The sequence below is a fragment of the Oncorhynchus keta genome, chromosome 3 (assembly GCF_023373465.1).
Source record: "Oncorhynchus keta strain PuntledgeMale-10-30-2019 chromosome 3, Oket_V2, whole genome shotgun sequence".
NCBI lineage: Eukaryota > Metazoa > Chordata > Actinopteri > Salmoniformes > Salmonidae > Oncorhynchus > Oncorhynchus keta.
The window spans coordinates 21477207-21497587 of record NC_068423.1 but is presented as its reverse complement, the minus strand read 5'-3'; the positions used below and the strand labels follow the sequence as shown (position 1 = coordinate 21497587).

General features: G+C 42.1%; 1 protein-coding gene and 1 long non-coding RNA gene across 3 annotated transcripts in view; one reads left to right on the top strand and one right to left on the bottom strand.

Annotated features, from left to right (window-relative positions):
- LOC118363449 (carbonic anhydrase-related protein 10-like) overlaps window positions 1–20381 on the bottom strand; it is a 362043-nt gene that overhangs the window by 5073 nt on the left and 336589 nt on the right. For both annotated transcript variants that reach the window (XM_052492943.1, XM_052492954.1), the window contains exons 5-7: window positions 18368–18553; window positions 5663–5758; window positions 3353–3425 (exon numbers count right to left, since the gene is read on the bottom strand). In XM_052492943.1, the coding sequence (XP_052348903.1) occupies window positions 3353–3425; window positions 5663–5758; window positions 18368–18553 (355 nt within the window). The remainder of the gene's footprint in view (window positions 1–3352; window positions 3426–5662; window positions 5759–18367; window positions 18554–20381) is intronic.
- On the top strand, window positions 6510–7665 carry LOC127914972 (uncharacterized). Its single transcript, XR_008089638.1, has 2 exons — window positions 6510–6738; window positions 6824–7665. It is a non-coding gene; the product is annotated as an uncharacterized LOC127914972 (long non-coding RNA).

Below are 20381 nucleotides of genomic sequence, written 5' to 3'. Positions count from 1 at the left end.
TTTTATCAAATCGATTCTCTGTAATTATTATTAAGTAATTAAACAAATCATGTACATGTAATTAACTAGGAAGTCGGGGCTCCAAGGAAAATCTTCAGATTACAAAGTTATAATTTTCTTAATATAACTCTTCAAAAATATTTTAATATCTGATCAATTAGTCTTCTAATTCATTAATTATTCTTTACCTCACGCTAGTCTCATTCCAAACACCGTAAACTGTTGGTTATCTGCACGAATCCAGCCTTTGCTATGAATCATCCATACACCAATTATCTTAATAATTTATTTACTAACGAACTAAATAATCACAGAAATGCATAAACAAACAACACCGTAGATATGGTTACAAGGAATTAATATTGGAGGTTCCCTCGTGGGCTGAGCCGATATGATGGCTTGGTGGACAAAGGGAAGTGGGTGTGGACTGAAAAGGTTGTGAAAGACAAAAGGAGTCACTACACAGTTGATAATTATATTAATTGAAATATGAATCATTTGCACATGAACGCTCACTCATTCAGGAATAATTGCAATCAATATATATATTTAAGCTCAGTGTGTCGTCGTGATCTCTGTTGGAATCGTCCGTATGTCTGTTGGAGAGTTTTTCTGAGCGTCTCTCTCTCTCTGCCTCCCTGACAATCATCGTTTGTGGTTGGATGGATACTTCAGAGTACCATTCAGAAATTTTCTCATAGAATAGATGTTTCGGTGGTTGTCAGTCTTCGCATCCCAGGTTGACATCATTTCTAGCTGCAGACTAGTAATTAGTATCTAAGATTTGCCCGTACTATGTTGGGATCGATAGTCTCAGAGTTGAACCATTTCCAGCCGTGTAGCCAATGCTCCACGTGGGATGGTTAGGAATTGAACAACCACTGCACCTTAGCTTACGCTGGGGTTTTTGTGGTCCGAAGAGGATTTCCTCAGCAGGGGTTTTTATTCGAAACAGTAGAAAAGGGCTCTCCCATGATGCAAGCTCATGTCTGTGCTCATGGGGGCGGGCCAATGACTTTAAAGGGAATACAATTCTCTTTCATTAAACATCACCTTACATAATTTCACAAATAGTTTAATCTTTACTCATTAATTTTATACAAGAATTAGATGCAAACCCCATAATTAAGAAATGTACATATTCAGAGATCTAGTTATGTGTTTCATGTCCTCTTTGAGGTCACCAAATGAAACACACTCTTCATACCCATCCCTTAAGTGTCCACAGACCATTCCCACCTACTCACAAGTGGACGTTTTGTATCAAATCCCCATTTGGGGATTTAGGAGTTCGCCATGTGTAATCCTTTGTTCTATCTATGTGTCTCTCTTTCTGCATGGCCATGGGGAGAGAGTCACCTCCAGGAATTTATGACCTGAGATAACATAACCTGGGTGCAGGAGAGAGAGAGAGAGGGGGATGCCACGATCTATACCCAGAAAGGCCCATGTCATGACAAGACCTTACAGTGCTATACTTACTTACATGCCCTAACCAACAGTGCAATTTGAAAGTAAAAAATAGGTATTAGGTAAACAATAGATAAAGAATGAAAAAAAAGTTAAATGACTGCAAAAATAACAGTAGCGAGGCTATATACAGGTGGTACCGGTACAGAGTCAATGTGCGGGAGCACCGGTTAGTTTAGCTGGTGGGGGGAGTGGCGGGACACAATGCAAATAGTCCGGGTAGCCAATTGATTACCTGTTCAGGAGTCTTATGTCTTGGGGGTAAAAGTTGTTGAGAAGCCTTTTAGTCCTAGACTTCGCACTCCAGTACCGATTGCCATGCGGTGGCAGAGAGAACAGTCTACGACTTGGGCGGCTGGGGTCTTTGACCATTTTTAGGGCCTTCCTCTGACACTGCCTGGTGTAGAGGTCCTGGATGGCAGGCAGCTTAGTTCAGTGATGTACTGGGCCGTACGCACTATCCTCTGTAGTGCCTTGCGGTCGGAGGCAGAGCAGTTGCCGTACCAGGCAGTGATGCAACCAGTCAGGATGCTCTCGATGTTGCACCTGTTGAACCTTTTGAGGATCTGAGGACCCATGCTAAATCTTTTCCGTCTCCTTAGAGGGAATCAGTTTTGTCGTGCCCTCTTCATTTAGTAACCAAAAAATATAGTTAATATTTGCTATTCTTCAAAGTAGCCACCCTTTGCCTTGATGACCGCTTTGCATATGGGGTTGTGGCTTCCAGATAGTTCCTTTTGGCAACACGTGAGCATATATGTCATTCATGTTCATCATGTTATTATAAGAACGTGTTAACTAGCCCAACAGTGGGATATGAATAGGCACTTAGAAGATACTCCTACACTTGTCTAAATCCTATTAAAGCTACAAAAGCGTCAGTTTCCAACCTTAACATATGTTGAAAATACAACAGAATAGATTAACCGGAATTACATTTACTATCACGGGTGGCCAAAAATAACTATCGAAAAGCCATGCCCCTGCTAAACCACACCTCCAGTCTTCTGATCTGACCCGGTAGATCATAGCTCACTAACCCAGCATCAACAACTCAATTTAAAGAAAACAATGTTTTTTTTGTGTGTCAAAATAACCCAACATGTATTCTGTCCACTATTTACCCAAATTGGGTTGTTTTTAACCCAGCATTTTTTAGTGTGTAGAATTTCTGCATCTCTCTTTCTCTCTGTCCCTCTCTCCATCATTCTCTTTCTCTCTCCGCCTCTTGTTCTCTCTCGCTCTCTCTACTACGCTAACACACTCAATATGTAGTCATCTGCTGCGGCTTCCGTTTATAATAAAAGGTACTATGTTTGCTGTGAAGAGGTCACAGTAGCTGCTCCTTCTATTTAGACTGGGAGGTTAGCTGCTATTCACTTTCACAGTGTGTATCTATCTAGACTAGAACAACATCAGCATGCTCACCAGCCCCTAGCCTACAGGTAGGACATATATACCCTGAAAGGTAAAGAAAAACAAAAAAGATAATCCTTAATCTGTGAACATCAATCATGTTTCTATTATGTTACCACCTCACCCCTGCAGTCTTGTTAGTCCCTCTCCGCCACCACACATCTCTAGAATCCTCGTTGGCATTAATCATTCCATTTGGATGCTGTGTTTGTGTGTGCATATGTGCGTGCGAGGTTATGACAGCTCATTGATGTCTCTGAGACCTCCAATGCACTGGGGGTCACTGTGTTTACGCAGCCTCTCCTCAACCCCATTAATCCAATTGTTCTCTTCTCTGAGCAAGCCATGTGCCATTCTAATATGGCCATCTAACAGCCCTAGCTGTCTCTACTGCAGTCTCTCCAGCTACTCTTTGACTTGTTCCACTGTGTTCCTCCCTACAGTCTACATTGACATCTCTACTTACTTTTATATGTTATTCTTGTGATGGTGTCTCTATTCAACATTCGATTCAGGAATGCATTCGAAGTCTCCGCAATCTGGAATATGAGAGGAGAGAAAGAATCACCCAGAGACAGTCACATCAAAGCCAGTCACAAACATCGCAAATTACTTCCATATTCCACAATCTCGACAGTGCATTACAAAATGAACCAAAACGCACTAACTATATGACACCAGCAATTCAAGTGCATTCGCTTTAGGGCCAAATCTTAACTTGAGGCAAGCATGCAGCAAATCTCCCCTTGACTTCAATGCATGATTTACTCGCATAATGCTAGTTGCACAAGTCCATCTCAAGGAAGGATAGGATAGGACCTTAAGGAAGCCTGAACACCAGAGAGAGAGCCACTTTAAAGAGCCTGAACACCAGAAAGAGACACTTTAAAGTGCCTGAACACCAGAGAGAGCCACTTTAAAGAGCCTGAACACCAGAGAGAGCCACTTTAAAGAGCCTGAACACCAGAGAGAGCCACTTTAAAGAGCCTGAACACCAGATAAAGCCACTCTAAAGAGCCTGAGATGCTTTTAGCTGTCCTGTAGCGCTTTTGTCTAAAGACTCAGGAGTCCAGAGTCGACGTGGAACACACTAATCAGTTAAAGATGCTCCACACGCTCCCTTAAATCCCCCTTAGTCCCGAGCCTCAGCCTCAGCCTCCTGTCCCATTCTCATCCTCACAACTCTGACTGTCAAGATGTCTCGGAGGCTAAGTGATTAAAAAGCAATGGATGTCCCTTGTCACTACTCTCTCTCTTTCTCAGATGTTTTGAACACTTTTAATGGAGAAATGACCTAGGGGGATGCAGACATGTTATTCTGCAAAATGTAATTAGGGAGTTCTCTCCAAATTGTGAAGTAAACTTAAAAGTAGCTACAGAGAGGAACTGTTCAACAACATATGTCAATTTGACATCTAGAGAAGAAACATAGGTGACACTCACATCCTAGACAAACACTGTCTAGTCTAGTAGATATGGCTGAAGGTGACTCAAACTCCATTTAGTGCCCAACAGTCTCACTATGTCCTCCTCCATTGTGTGTCTGTTTCCACAGGGGACCCCACACAGTTACATCCCCCCCATTGTCATTTCGAATAGCGGCTCAGGCCACTGATGCCCAAAGGAAGCCCTTACTTACTGGCAGTCTGAGTCACTGAAAGGGTAACATGGTGGGGGTGCAGGTGTTAATGGTCCCCTGGAAGCATGAGTCACAATACCGAGAAATAGGTTCCTGAGATAGTGAAGGACACCACTAATTACCTCACTTCCCATCTCTTCAGCGACTTTAACAATGAGACGGGACTGATCTGAGAGCCTTAGTTAAGCAAGCTACTTCAAGATGGCTGAAGTTTGGAGTCATTACCACTGAGGGCCAGGCTGAGGGCCTAGAGAAGATGAGAGTGAAGTGTTGATTGATTTCATGATGAGTGGGAGGACGAGGGTGTGAGATGTGCTTAATCATATCCCTTTCAATGGCCTAACTCTCTGTCTGTTATAGTGGTGGGAGTGTGTGTGGGGGTATACAATTGAACATGTAATTACATTTGGTGAGTGCTCAAAATTATAACTTTAGAACTTCTACCACTACATTGACCACTAAAATAACTTTCAGACAGCAAAAGCAAACACATATTTTATTCAGAAAATTGTAGCTCTATCCCATCTCTGTAAGTGGTTAGCAGAGAGGAATAGGCTTGACCCGGGTCTCCATGTCCTCCTGTGTGACTGACAGACCGAGCCATTGACACAAGGGAGCTAATTACTGTAGCTAGCTGATTGGGTTGCATCTGAACTACGCAGGTCTTCTGTAGCACGAAGAATACAAGAAATTCCACAGCCTTGAGCCGAGCCCAAGAAGCTCACATAACAAAGCTAGCGAGAGAGAGACAAAGCTATTTCACAACCTCACACCCTCCCCCCCCCACCTGACACATACAGGGAACACAATGTTAAGCTCCCAGGATAACTAGTTCTCTAGTGGATCTATTTCGGGATAGAGAGCAGGGCGACCTTCTCAAAGGACCATTTGGATGCCGTCAAAAAAGATTAGCATGTAGTAACGTAGCGCTAGCTAGCTAGCTAATAAATACAAGGATAATCATACTGTCAAACTGGTACGTGGTGGGATGATATACTGTGACTCGATGCCAAGTAAATGCATGATAGTCCCCCCAAAAAAAAATGTAAATCATTCATACGAAGATTTTACATACAAATTCAAGCACGTTTGACACAGTGAGATCAAAGGTTGGAGTTGTGAGAGTGTCACACGCACCTTCATAAATATAGACACTATGACCAGTCCGTTGGGGCTCTTCGCTGCCTCTGTGTAGTTGGTATACAGCTCGTGGTTGTAGTGTATAAGTTGAACCTGGAGATGAAAAAAAACAAATGTCAGGAATACAACACAATCTCTGAAGTGACCTCGCACAAATAGACTGTAGAAAAGTCTGCTCTTGCGGAGCTGCTGTGTGCTGGTTTCTGGTCAAGCCCAGCACTAACGCACCTTTTTCCACATAATATATTTTGCAGAGTCAGGTATGTCTTAGAGCCATGTAGTCTTTAGAATCACCATTTGATTTGATTTATTAGGATCCCCATTAGCCGACACGAACAGCGTCCAATGATGTGTCTGACTGTGTGTGTTTATTTCATGAAACCATCTCCAAATATATATTTTTAATCATTTATTTTACCTGAGCCTTTTTCCGTCGAAAATCTCATTCTGATCGTGTGGGCATGTTGATACAAACGTTAACATATTTACGTACAAAGCCCTGATTGGCGGACAGGATCAGCTATAGACTCTAGAGTCTACCCTGCTTACCTCTTTAAAGTAGGCGTACATGTAGACAAATAAAAGATAACTGGTCATTGGTCAGAATAATCTGATTACATTGTGATGTCATCCCACCTGAACAAGCTGCAATTCAAGGCATTTTATTTTTAAACCTCTTACAGAGTTATTTCGACCTCATGGTGTGGAAATATCATTTAAAAAAGCAAGAAAATCGCGTTTTTGACTGCACTGCACCTTTAAACAAATGCCTTCACACCTACAATCTCTCCAGAGACTAGGGTTTGTTGGCTTCCACTGTTCCAGCCTTTTTGAAGTTGTGTTGACTAAGGTGTCAGTAAAGTTCTACACACACCTTTATGGTTCTACAGGTTCTTAATGATGTGTTTATGTGGGCGGTGTCTATGCACAGCAAGCTCAACTTGTGACCTTGCGACAATAACAACTATTCAAAGAGCAGCCCACATTTTCTTTTACCAAGCAGACACACTTACGATTCCTGGGAAATCAACAGGAACTGCGGAAAAAGTTCTCACACAATATGGGAGAGTGGGGTAAGTTGAGAGTTTCACATTTATCATCATTACATCAAGGGAAACTTAGTATTATTTCTAACAAAGATATCTACATGTATTTCAGGATTTTGTGTATCCCTGGAAACAACCAGAATTCATGTAAATATAACAGTTTTGAAAACATATGGAGGAAAGAGGGGGATGCTTGCAAGCCGAAGAAACACCCTCCCAACCGTGAAGCACGGGGGTGGCAGAGTCATGTGTGGGGGTGCTTTGCTGCAGGAAGGACTTGTGCACTTCACAAAATAGATGCCATCATGAGGTAGGAAAAATGATGTGGATATATTGAAGCAACATCTCAAGACATTAGTCAGGAAGTTAAAGCTTGGTTGCAAATGGGTCTTCCAAATGGACAATGACCCCAGCATACTTCCAAAGTTGTGGCAAAATGGCTTATGGACAACAAAGTCAAGGTATTGGAGTGACCATCACAAAGCCCTGATCTCAATCCCATAGAAAAATTGTGGGCAGAACTGAAAAAGCATGTGCGAGCAAGGAGGCCTACAAACCTGACTCAGTTACAGCAGCTCTGTCAGAAGGAATGGGCCAAAATTTACCCAACTTATTGTGGGAAGCTTGTGGAAGGCTACCCAACACGTTCGACCCAAGTTAAACAATTTAAAGGCAATGCTACCAAATACTAATTGAGTGTATGTAAACTTCTGACCCACTGGGAATGTGATAAGAGCTGAAGTAAATCATTTTCTCTACTATTACTTTGACATTTCACATTCTTAAAATAAAGTGGTGATCCTAACTGACCTAAAACAGGGAATTTTTACTGGGATTAAATGTCAGGAATTGTGAAAAACTGAGTTTAAATGTTTTTTGGTTAAGGTTTATGTAAACTTCCGACTTCAACTGTAAGTTCAAGAGTAAAAATGTGCTTAACAAGTCACATAATAAGATGCACGGACTCACTTTGTGTGCAATAATAGTGCTTAACATGATTTTTGAATGACTACCTCAGTTGAGCAGTGAATTTATAACACATATTCAACCACAAAGACCAGGGAGGTTTTCCAATGTCTCGCAAAGAAGTGCACCCATTGGTAGATGGGTAAAAATACAAATAAAGCAGAAATTGGATATCCTTTGAGCATGTTGAAGTTATTAATTGCACTTTGGATGGTGCATCAATACACCCAGTCACTACAAAGATACAGGCATCCTTCCGAACTCAGTTGCTGGAGAGGAAGGAAACTGAGTTTAATGGCTGTGTTAGGAGAACACTGAGGATGGATCAACAACATTGTAGTTACTCCACAATACTAACCTAATTGACAGAGTGAAAAGAAGGAACCCTGTACAGAATACAAATATTCCAAAACATGCATCCTGTTTGCATTAAGGCACAAAGTAAAAGTGCAAAAAATGTTGGCAAAGAAATGTACTTTCTGTCCTGAATACAAAGCATTATGTTTGGAGCAAATCCAACACAACACGTCACTGAGTACAGCTTTATATATTTTCAAGCAGGGTGATGGCTGCATCATGTTATGGGTATGCTTGTTATCGGCAAGTACTAAGGATTTTTTCAAGCTAAAAAATAAACAGAATAGAGCTAAGTACAGGCAAAATCCTAAAGGAAAACCTGGTTCAGTCTACTTTCCAACAGACACTGGGAGACAAATGTCCTTTCAGCAGGACAAACACCTAAAACACAAGGCCAAATCTACACTGGAGTTGCTTACCAAGATGATATTGAATGTTCCTGAGTGGCCTAGTTACAGCTTTGCTTTAAATTGGCATGAAAATCTATGGCAAGACCTGAAGATGGTTGTCTAACAATGACCAACAACCAATTAGACAGAATTTTTAAAAGAATAATGTGCAGATATTGTACAATCCAAGTCTCCTACAGACTTACCCACAAAGACTCACAACTGTATCCTCTGCCAAATGTTATTGTAACTCAGGGGTGTCAATACTTATGTAAATGAGATATTTGCAAACATTTCCAAAAACATGTTTTCACTTTGTCATTATTGGGTATGGTGTGTAGATGGGTGAGAGAAAACAATAAATTTAATCGATGTTGAATTCAATCTTTAACCACAAAATGTGGAATAAGTCAAGGGGTATGAATACTTTCTGAAGGCACTGTAAAACCTCTGTTCAATATCACTCACATTACATTTACTGAGCAGCTGTCTGGGACAGGGATGTTGTTTCTATGCGCCAATTAATAGGTACGTTTTCTGCATTTGAGGCAACTAAACTGGTCCGCAAAATTCTTGATATGTCTATCAAGTTCAGACTCAATGTTATCAGATAAGACCTGGTGTTCCTCTGCTACTCATCACAGCCTCTCTTTATACAGCTCAGACTCCATGTCATCAGATAAGACCTGGTGTTCCTCTGCTACTCATCACAGCCTCTCTTTATACAGCTCAGACTCCATGTTATCAGATAAGACCTGGTGTTCCTCTGCTACTCATCACAGCCTCTCTTTATACAGTTCAGACTCCATGTTATCAGATAAGACCTGGTGTTCCTCTGCTACTCATCACAGCCTCTCTTTATACAGCTCAGACTCCATGTTATCAGATAAGACCTGGTGTTCCTCTGCTACTCATCACAGCCTCTCTTTATACAGCTCAGACTCCATGTCATCAGATAAGACCTGGTGTTCCTCTGCTACTCATCACAGCCTCTCTTTATACAGCTCAGACTCCATGTTATCAGATAAGACCTGGTGTTCCTCTGACTCATCACAGCCTCTCTTTATACAGTTCAGACTCCATGTTAAGATAAGAAGACCTGGTGTTCCTCTGCTACTCATCACAGCCTCTCTTTATACAGTTCAGACTCCATGTCATCAGATAAGACCTGGTGTTCCTCTGCTACTCATCACAGCCTCTCTTTCAAACAGGTACATGTTTGTTTTCTGTACCTCTTCAGTGTCATTCAGTCTATTTGTTCATCCCTTTTGCTGCTGCTCCAATGCACTTCTTCCCTTCTCTCACTTCCTTGGCTGCTCTTTCAAGAACCTCAAGGGGGATATAGACCCCTGCTTGTTTTACGTTTGTATAAACAGGGCATAATGGTGTCTGCTCCATATCAATATAAAATGCACTATCTTGAGTTCATATGCATGACATATTGCAAAAATACTATGAATATTATGCATAACAAAATACAATATAATCATAATTTGTATGGGGTATGGTGGCCCTTGGCTCAACTTACCTCAAGGCAAACATTTTGACCATATCAACCCACACAGCTACAAAGATGGACTTTCATTTTAGGTTTGGGTTTGTCTTATTGTAGCTTATAGAGACCCCAACTGATGTATAAAACAATGTTAAAAGTATCTCCGTTGACACCTGTAACACAATACATTCATTTGACTTTGTGAAACTTGTTCTTTGGACCTAACTTGCTTACCACTTTTTTTCCATGTGGTTTGTTCCTTCACATGATCTCTTCCTAAATATTTGGTCACAAGATTCAATTTGTGTATGGTTTCCTAGAAACAAGGGGTGGCTCAATTAACCCTGGCCCACTATCTCCTACTGTTACTTCACATATTTTCCACTTCCCTTGAACTTTGCAGAAAGATGTGGAAAATATGCTGTACATTTGCAGAGAAACAAAGTGTGTTCAGAAATGTATTCTGCCTCAAACATTCTCCATGACCTCTCCTCAGTCTTTCTTGAGTTATCAGTAATTGTTGCTGGACCGTGAGTCTGTGTTGTTGTCTGAGTCTCTAGTCGTTTGTAATCTTTAAAAGGTTTAGAATTTATTTTACCACAGATACACTACATAGCCAAAAATATGTGGACACCTGCTCGTCGAAAATCTCATTCCAAAATCATGGGCATTAATATGGAGTTGGTACCCCTTTTCTGCTAAAACAGCCTCCAATCTTCTGGGAAGGATTTCCAAAAGATGTTGGAACATTGCTGCGAGGACTTGCTTCCATTCAGCCACAAGACTATTAGTGAGGTCAGACACTGATGTTGGGTGATTAGGTCTGGCTCGCAGTCGGCATTCAATTCATCCCAAAGGTTATTATTATTATTATTATTATTATTATTATTATTATTAAAGGTGTTTGATGGGGCTGAGGTCAAGGCTCTGTGCAGGCCAGTCAAGTTCTTCCACACCCATCTCGACAAACCATTTCTGTATGGACCTCACTTTGTGCACAGGGATATTGTCATGCTGAAACAGGAAAGGGCCTTCCCCAAACTCTTGCCACAAAGTTGGAAGCACAGAATTGTCTAGAATGTCATTCTATGCTGTAGCGTTAAGATTTCTCTTCCCTGGAACTAAGGGGCCTAGACCAAACCATGAAAAACATCCCCTGACCATTATCATTCCTCCTCCACCAATGGCGGCGAGCTTTACACCACTCCAATGCTTGGCATTATACATGGTAGTCTTTGGCCATGGAAACCCATTTCATGAAGCTCCTGACAAACCGTCCGTGGCTTCCAGAGGTAGTTTGGAACTCGGTAGTGAGTATTGCGACTGAGGACAGACGATTTTTACACGCTACGTGCTTTAGCACTCGGTGGTCCCGTTCTGTGAGCTTATGTGGTCTACCACTTCGCGGCTGAGCCGATGTTGCTCCTAGGCGTTTCCACTACACAATTACAGTAGCTATTTACAACAGAAATTTGACGAACTGACTTATTGGAAAGGTGGCATCCTATGACGGTGACACGTTGAAAGTCACTGGGCTATTCTGTAAGGCCTCTACTGCCAATGTTTCTCTATGGAGATTGCACGGCTGTGTGCTCGATTTTAGACACTGGTCAGCAACGGGTGTGGCTGAAATAGACAAATCCACTTATTTGAAGTGGTGTCGACCTACTTTCCTATATATAGTGTACCTTTACAAAAAGGTATGGGCTCAGGAAAACCGGTCAGTATCTGGTGTGACCACAATTTGCCTCATGAAGCGCGACATATCTCCTTTGCATAGAGTTGATCAGGCTGTTGATTGTGGCCTGTGAACGGGTGTTCCACTCCCCTTCAATGGCTGTGTGAAGTTGCTGGATATTGTCCACACACTTTAGTATATATGTGAGTTGTTTCAGGAAACTAGACGTATGTCACCTGTCACTACTTCACAGGAGAGCCATTTGAACGTAAAAGTTAAAAATAAAAAAATGCGTTATTTTTGGCAGAAATGCCTTCTGGAACATGTGAACATTAATGTGCCATAATTACAGATGTATGCCATCTGTAAATAAGAATACAATTGTTAAATTATGAGCCTAGTTGGTTAACCCACAGAAAAAGGCAGCCACCTTCCTGCTAGCCATGATTGGCTGAGATAATGAGTGGGCTGGACATGCCAAAAGATGAGTTCGGATTGGTCTGCCATGTAGCATGCTTCTGTCTATAAAATGTGCTGGTCAGTATGTGTAGGAAATCTTTCTAACACCGCTTTTAAAAAAATATATCAAGTAGTAGAACTGCATAAGTGTTGCTCTCCACTTTCTGGAGGACCGAGCTTTGAAATCAGTGTAATTAGAGTATGATAGCTGAGGAGATTGGGAACATTTGGGCATTTGATTGCAAATATGCAGACAAAAAGAGAACATAGAAGGTTGTTGTATAAAACACCTGTCTCTGGATTACATCTTCAAACTAAGAGCAGCCGTAGCATCCCTGAGAGAGAGGGAGAAGAGTCCATCCATGTTTACATGTAAGATGTTGTAGCTAGCTACATTTTCAGATATTACACATTTCTAATTTTGTCAGAAAGTCGCTTTCATTTCAAGTTAAAGTGTACTGCTAGCTAGCTAGCTAACGTTACGTGTATGACCTGTGTACTAATATTATTAATATCTCAGAGCCATTTGCATTGCTAGTTATAGCTTAATGTTAGCTAGCTAACATTGAACCTGGTTGGTTAGCTACCTGCAAATTCAGGCAGGGTAGTACCGTTATGAGTTTGAATTATGGTTCATTGTTTAGCTAGCTAGATGTCTAAACAAAAGACTCCACTATGCAAGTAACCATTTCAATAGAATGTTCATGATGTCACTGCGACAACTGTCATTAGAAGTAGCTGGTAAATTCGCTCTGGCTATCTACTCCGATTTCAGAGCAGAGTGTAGAATAAATGACGAATTTATGAATTCTCAACACCATTAAATATGTCTGGTGTCAGTAAACCTTGGCAAAAAAAGCATGATTAAATTGTTGCCAGCAGCACAGTTGAAGTCACCAACACTCTGGATAACATAATGCTCTGAATGCTCCGAGAGTGAAATGCTCTGAATTTACGAACGGACAATCTGCCAATGTTCTGAGTTTACGAAGCTCCTTGATATGCCAAACCTGTCAGGTGGATGGAAACACTCACTAACAGGGACGTAAAACAAATTTGTGAGAAATCAGTTTGTGTGTATTGAACATTTGAGATATTTTATTTCAGCTCATGAAACCTAGACCCAACACTTTACATGTTGCGCTTATATTTTTGTTCCGTATAATCCTAACTACTGTTTTTGTCACGCCCTGACCTTAGATGTTTTATTTCTCTATTTGGTTAGGTCAGGGTGTGATTTGGGATGGGCATTCTATGTTCTCTATTTCTTTGTGTTTGGCCGAGTGTGGTTTCCCAATCAGAGGCAGCTGTCTTTCATTGTCTCTGATTGGGGATCATACTTAGGCAGCCCTTTAACCCTCCTTCAGTGTGGGATCTTGTCTTTGTTTGAGAGCATGTAGTTTGTGCGACTAAGCATGTGGTTTGTGCGACTAAGCATGTGGTTTGTGCGACTAAGCATGTGGTTTGTACGACTAAGCATGTGGTTTGTTGTATTGGTTATTGTTTTTTTCTAGGTGGAACATTTAAATAAAAGAATGTACGACTACCACGTTGCACCTTGGTCTCCTTCCGACGACAAACGTTACAGATTCATCAATCGTACCTTGATTAAGTTGAAAAGTTGACGTCTCTACACATCTTTCTCCATCTGTCTTCTCGGACATGTTGGGAGGCAGCAATAGAAACACATTGTCGAAGGATAGTAATTATACAGAACTCTAACGGGGAACCGCAGAGTGACAGCTCGTCTATAAAGGTAATCAAGGCCTGGGGAAGTGATTAGGTGACATGTTGAGAGAGAGGCTCCCCAACCCACCCACAATGAGATTGGGGTAAAGTTTAGATGACGAGAGGCGAAGGCCTGGGTGAACTATAGAGGACTTACAGTGGCAAGAAAAAGTATGTGAACCCTTTCCCACAGAAATTGGTCATAAAATGTGATCTGATCTTCATCTAGGTCACAACAATAAACAAACACAGTCTGCTTAAACTAACACACAAACAATTATATGTTTTCATGTCTTTATTGCACACAAACATTCACAGTGCAGGGTGGAAAAAGTATGTGATTTAATAACTGGTTAACCCTCCTTTGACAGCAGTAACCTCAACCAAACATTTTCTGTCGTTGCAGATCAGACCTGCACAACGGTCAGGAGGAATTTTGGACCATTCCTCTTTACAAGACCGTTTCAGTTCAGCAATATTCTTGGGATGTCTGGTGTGAACCGCTGACAAGGTCATGCCACAGCATCTCAATCGGATTGAGGTCAGGCTCTGACTGGGCCACTACAAAAGGCGTATTTTCATCGGTTGAAGCCATTCTGTTGTTGATTTACTTCTATGTTTTGGGTCATTCTCCTGTTGCATCACCCAACTTCTGTTGAGCTTCAATCGGCGGACAGATAGCCTAACATTCTCCTGCAAAATGTCTTGATAAACTTGGGAATTAATTTTTCCATTGATGATAGTAAGCTGTCCAGGTCCTGAGGCAGCAAAACAGCCAAAACCATGACGCTCCCTCCACCATACTTTACAGTTGGGATGAGGTTTTGATGTTGGTGTGCTGTGTCTTTTTCTCTCCACATAGTGTTGTGTGTTCCTTTCAAACAACTCAACTTTAGTTAAATCTGTCCACAGAATATTTTGCCAGTAGCACTGTGGAACATCCAGGTTCTCTTTTGCGAACTTCAGATGTGCAGCAATGTTTTTTTTTTTGGATAGCAGTGGCTTCTTACGTGGTGTCCTCCATCAAACACCATTCTTGGCGCATCGTAGACTCGTTAACAGAGATGTTAGAATGTTCTAGAGATTTCTTTAAGTCTTTAGATGACACTAGAATTCTTCTTAACCTTATTGAGCATTCTGAGCTGTGCTCTTGCAGTCATCTTTGCAGGACGGACACTCCTAGGGAGAATAGCAACCATGCTGAACTTTCCCCATTTATAGGAAATTTGTCTTACCGTGGATTGATGAACATCAAGGCTTTTATAGATACTTTTGTAACCCTTTCCAGCTTTATGAATGTCAACAATTCTTAATCTTAGGTCTTCTGAGATCTCTTCTGTTCCAGGTATGGTTCACATCAGGCAATGATTTGTGAATAGCAAACTCAAATTTTTTTTATTTTTTTATAGGGCAGGGCAGCTCTAACCAACATCTCCAATCTCGTGTCATTGATTGGTCTCCGGTTTAGCCTTGTCACACCCTGATCTGTTTCACCTGTCCTTGTGATTGTCTCCAAGTGTCGGTTGTTTTGCCCAGTGTATGTATCCTCGTGTTTCCTGTCTCTCTGTGCCAGTTTGTCTTGTATGTTCCAAGTCAACCAGCTCTTTTTCCTGTACCTCAGCTATTCTCCTTTTTCTAGTCTTCCAAGATTTTGACTCTTGCTTGTCCTGGACTCTGTACCCGCCTGCCTGCCTTGACCTCGAGCCTGTCTGCCACTCTGTACCTCCTGGACTCTGAACTGGTTTTGACCTTTGACCTGTCCACAACCGTTCTCTTTCCTCCCCCTTTTTGTATTATTAAACATGTTAAACTCCAACCATCTGCCTCCTGTGTCTGGATCTGGGTCTCGCCTTGTGTCATGATAAGCTGACTCTTTACTCCAATTAGCTTTTGGAGAAGTGATTAGCCTAGGGGTTCACATACTTTTTCCAACCTACACTGTGAATGAAGAATGCTGTCTTCAATATAGACAAGAAAATACAGTGATGTGTGTGTTACTAGTTTAAGCACACTGTGTTTGTCTATTGCTGCGACTTAGATGAAGATCAGATCAAATTTTATGACCAATTTATGCAGAAATCCAGGTAATTCCAAAGGGTTGACATAGTTTGTCTTGCCACTGTACATAACAGAGACTGCCAAGAGAAACACACGGACAGTAGTAATGACAGGGAATAAGAGATATAGAGTAAAAGAAGATAGAAACAGACCAAGGTAAAAGAACAACATAACAACCATGACTTTACACACACGCACGCACACAGAAACAGAACGTTGTGAAGTTCTGGTCACCAGCCATTACTTTCCTCCTCTAACCCCACAGGACTGGCGGTGTTCTGAGCTAACTAGAATGCTATTTGGCCCTAAACAGAGAGTACACAGTGGCAGAATACCTGACCACCATGACTGACCCAAACTTAAGGACATCTTTGACTATGTACAGACTCAGTGAGCATAGCCTTGCTATTGAGAATGGCCACCAAAGGCAGGCATAGCTCTCAAGAGAAGTCAGGCTATGTGCACACTGCCCACAAAATGAGGTGGAAACTGAGCTGCACTTCCTAACCTCCTGCCCAATGTATGACCATATTAGAAACACACAACTGGGTGGGTGCAACTGAATATTAGGAAGGTGTTCTTAATGTTTTGTACACTCAGTGTAGAGCCACTCACATACACCTTTAGCCTACAAGCTAATGTTATACTGTCAACACTTTGTGTCAGGCTGTTTCTTATCACCCTACTGATTCTAGGTCTCCGACACCTTGCATGTGAGGTGGAAAATTAAAGTGCAAGGGCTTATAGCGAAATGCGAGAAACCAGATTTGTCTAACACCTGGAATATCTTAGCATGTATTAAGTCCAAGGTGTTTCATTTCCGGAGTGACTGTGAGGAACAGAGTAAAACAGCACATTCATAATAGTAGCCCAGAGGTGTGTGGGGGCTTTTTACAGATAGGATCTGAGAACGGTAGACCCCCCCCAGAAAAACCAACACCAGTCAAACGTACGCCATGTTCCCGGGACAAATGCATACATTTGGAGAGTTAATGCCTGTGAATGCAATAAATCTCTCATCCCTCTATCCAGCTCGACCCCTCCTCTCTCCCACGGAAGGTTTTGCTTTTTAAGTTGGATTATTTTCTCACTTTGTTCTCATTTCAAGGACGCACAACATTCTTTCCGTTTCCACTTTGAAGCCTGCTGTTGGAGCTTGAAGTCATAGCTTTTGGTTTCAGGAGGGGTAGCTTGTGGGTGGGGGTGGGGGGTTAGGGGTAGCTTGTGGGTAGGGGTGTATGTAATTGGTGTCTTTGTAGATGGCAAGCGAGCAACTCGTCAGAAGGAATAAGATGTGGGAATCTGTGCAACCTTCCTCTCCTCGCCTCCCTCTTTCTATCCCTCTCGCTCTCTATCTCTCTCTCCCTTGCCGTGAGTTTTCATTTGTAGAACTTACTTATTCCACTGCTGTGTTATGGTACCACGTCATGCTAACTCAAACCCACGTATGTACAGCATACTGTCTTCTGTCAGAATAACACCTGTTCAAATTAATGTATTTATTTATCCTGTACGTTGGCTAAGAACATACTCTCGTTTACAGCAGCAACCTGGAAAAGAATTACGGCGGCGAGGAGAGGGGATGAGTGAGCCAATTTTAACCACACACCATTACCATTTTTCTACAACACTGCTACTGAGTAGGCCTTCCAGTCTCTTCCTACACTTCAGTTAGAGAACATTGCCTTTTCGGATCACAATGACCAACTATCCAATGCTCCTTTTCAGATCTCTCCAGAGCCCCCTCTCTCTCTCTCTCTCTCTCCTCCAAACACCTCCTAAAACACAACACTGACCATACAAAGTCCCGCCAGCATCTACTGTTCTCTTTTGTTCCGTAGTAACGCATGGAATCAAAACGAATCCCTCGGAGCTGTGGAGACGCTGGCGCCACAGCGAGGCAACAACAACATGGTAAACAGTGAGCGGAGAGAGAGAGGCCAACTTCCCCCTCAGATCACATCCCTCCGAGCCCCAGTGGACAATAAACACTTGTTTTATTAGGATTTTCGCCAGGCTCATTGGGAGAATAAATGATAAGAATAGAATGACTTGTCCTGTCATGCCCGCAATTATTCTGTTAGCCCACAAATTGGTTATTGTTATTATGGCTGGGATGGATGGCAGCACTGCGCCAAGCGTGTGGTGAGTGACTCAGTCGTTAGCTAAATGATCAAGGCTTCAGAGGATTGGAAGCCTTTTGAAAACACACCGCTTATTCAGATCTTGTCTGCTGGATCGCATCTAAATCCTATATCCTATCTAATTCTCCTGATTCTGGTTCCAATCCTACTTTTTTAAAAGGGAGATCGGAGATCGGAGATTTCTTGTTTTTATGATAGGGGAGACGAAGGTACAGATCAGGAGATAGATAGAGAGGGACAGAAAGTGCGTAGGCAGTTGGCCGAGCCAAGGCTTAAAACCTTGTCGCCAAGGGGGCATGTGTGATTCTGGAGCAAGAGTGTTATTACACCAGAATCTGGCACCTAGTTCTGGTTCGGATAGTGAGTTCTCTTGCCCTAGTACCTCTCCTGAAAAGGCTTGTCCGTTGAGCAGGTGTTCAGAGCCCTGTCCATCCTCGCTCCCGAAGTGCAGCCGGATCTCCTCCAGGCGGTGGCTGTACGTCATTGGTCCGCCGGAGATGTTCACCAGGTGCTCCTTGTCCATTCGCAGTGAGACGTGGCGACCCGTGTTGTACATGGTCCCGCCCACCTGAGGACAGGAACAAGAAAGAAGGATCAGATTCAGTATTCAATTAATAAACTAAATTTGAACATCACATTGTAAAGGACCCCCATGACAAGTCTGTAGGGGAAGCTGCTAACAGAGAAGTTCAGAAGGGAAACAGTGGTTTGCCCCCAAATACTTGAACCAACAACCTTGTGGTTTCATTTCTTGTACTGCATGTGCTTTACTGCTGTCTCAGAGACAGGCCTATTATGGGAACAATGTCTTCTCATTGTTCCCATAACACAACAACTCAATCTAATCTACAGCATTCACAGGCACTTCTGTGATTCGCCGAGGAACAATCTCAATGCCTGTAAGTGCTAAGTATGAGAGACAATGTTATCTGCAATAGCAACACTTCAAAACACAAAAGAAACGTGGAATGAGAGTGGAGGAGGTGGATAACAACACAGAACACAAGAAGAGTACACCTTCAAAGACCGCGGCAGTCGGAATCAACTCAAAATCCATTGGATCAGAGGCTTTAAGGGGAAATGCTGTGAATACCGATCTTTATCAGTGGATGTGTTTAGTTATTTATATTCAGGAGTAGTTTCAAAGGGAACCGTTGGTATTCCAGGCACGGTTCCATGAGAGCTTCCACAGTTCTTATCTTCTGTTTTCTCTCTCCTCTGCTTTCTCCTACACACTAAAAAAACAATGGTTCTAACTAGCACCAGAAAGTTATTTGGCTTGTAACCATAGCGGAACCCCTTTTGGGTCTACATAGAACCTATTTTGGAAGGTTCCATAACGAACCATGCTATAAAGAACCCGTTCGTAATGTTATATAAGGAACCATTAAAAAAAAGGTTCTATATAGCACCAACAAAGGGTTCTGCTGAATCTGAACGGTTCTTTATAGATCCTTCTGAAATACAGGGTTAATTGTTCTTGTCAGCCATATTATAGTGTTAAAATTACATTGGTGTTATGGTTGTGTTAATTGGATCTAGTCAGCTACCTCGAGAACAGCTGAGAGTCCCCGAAGCAAAAACTGAAAAACAACTAACAGACTTACTGTTCCCAATTGGCACAAGGCCATACATGAGTCTTCCACAAAACACCATGACTGGATATAGTCCTATATGACATTCAATAACCCAACACATTAGACCAACTGGAATGACACTCTCACTCGGTGAGTGCACAAAAAGAGCTGTGAACAAACCACGCCCCACTATATTCTAATGAGCCTCCGCCTCTAGATTTTTATGAACACTAAAAGAGGAAAGAACCCTTTACTGAACTCTAAAGAGCCATTTAAGGGCTCAAAGGTTTCTTTGACCCAATATGGGTTTACATAGTGCCTGGACAAAACATATTTTTTCTCCGTGTGTACACCCTCTCTATCCCTTCTCTTTTACCACTTGGCTTCAAAATGATGTTCCTTTACATCATAAATATTTGAGAGAAAATCAATGATTTGAAAGTGGATAGAAAGAGTGTGAGGTAGAGAGAAAGAGAACGAAGGTGAAGGGGGCGTTGGATCGAGAGCCAACAGCAAAACAAGGTAGTGCTGTCGAATGTGAGGCAGCACTTTGGAGTTCCGCTAATCTGGCCCGGTTACCTCAGGGCTGTCGCCAGTACCCCTGAAAAGGCTGTCGGCAGTACCCCTGAAAAGGCTGCGATACCTCAGCAGCCCTTTAAGACAACTCACCTACTCAGCTCACCATTATGCACGAGGCCAAGGCTGAGGTGAATGTGTTATTGGGTGGCTTTTTCAATTCATAAATAATCACTGTGGTAATGAGCGACGTGGAGGGCAAATAGGATGATGGAATGATGCAGCAATGCAAAGACTACACAC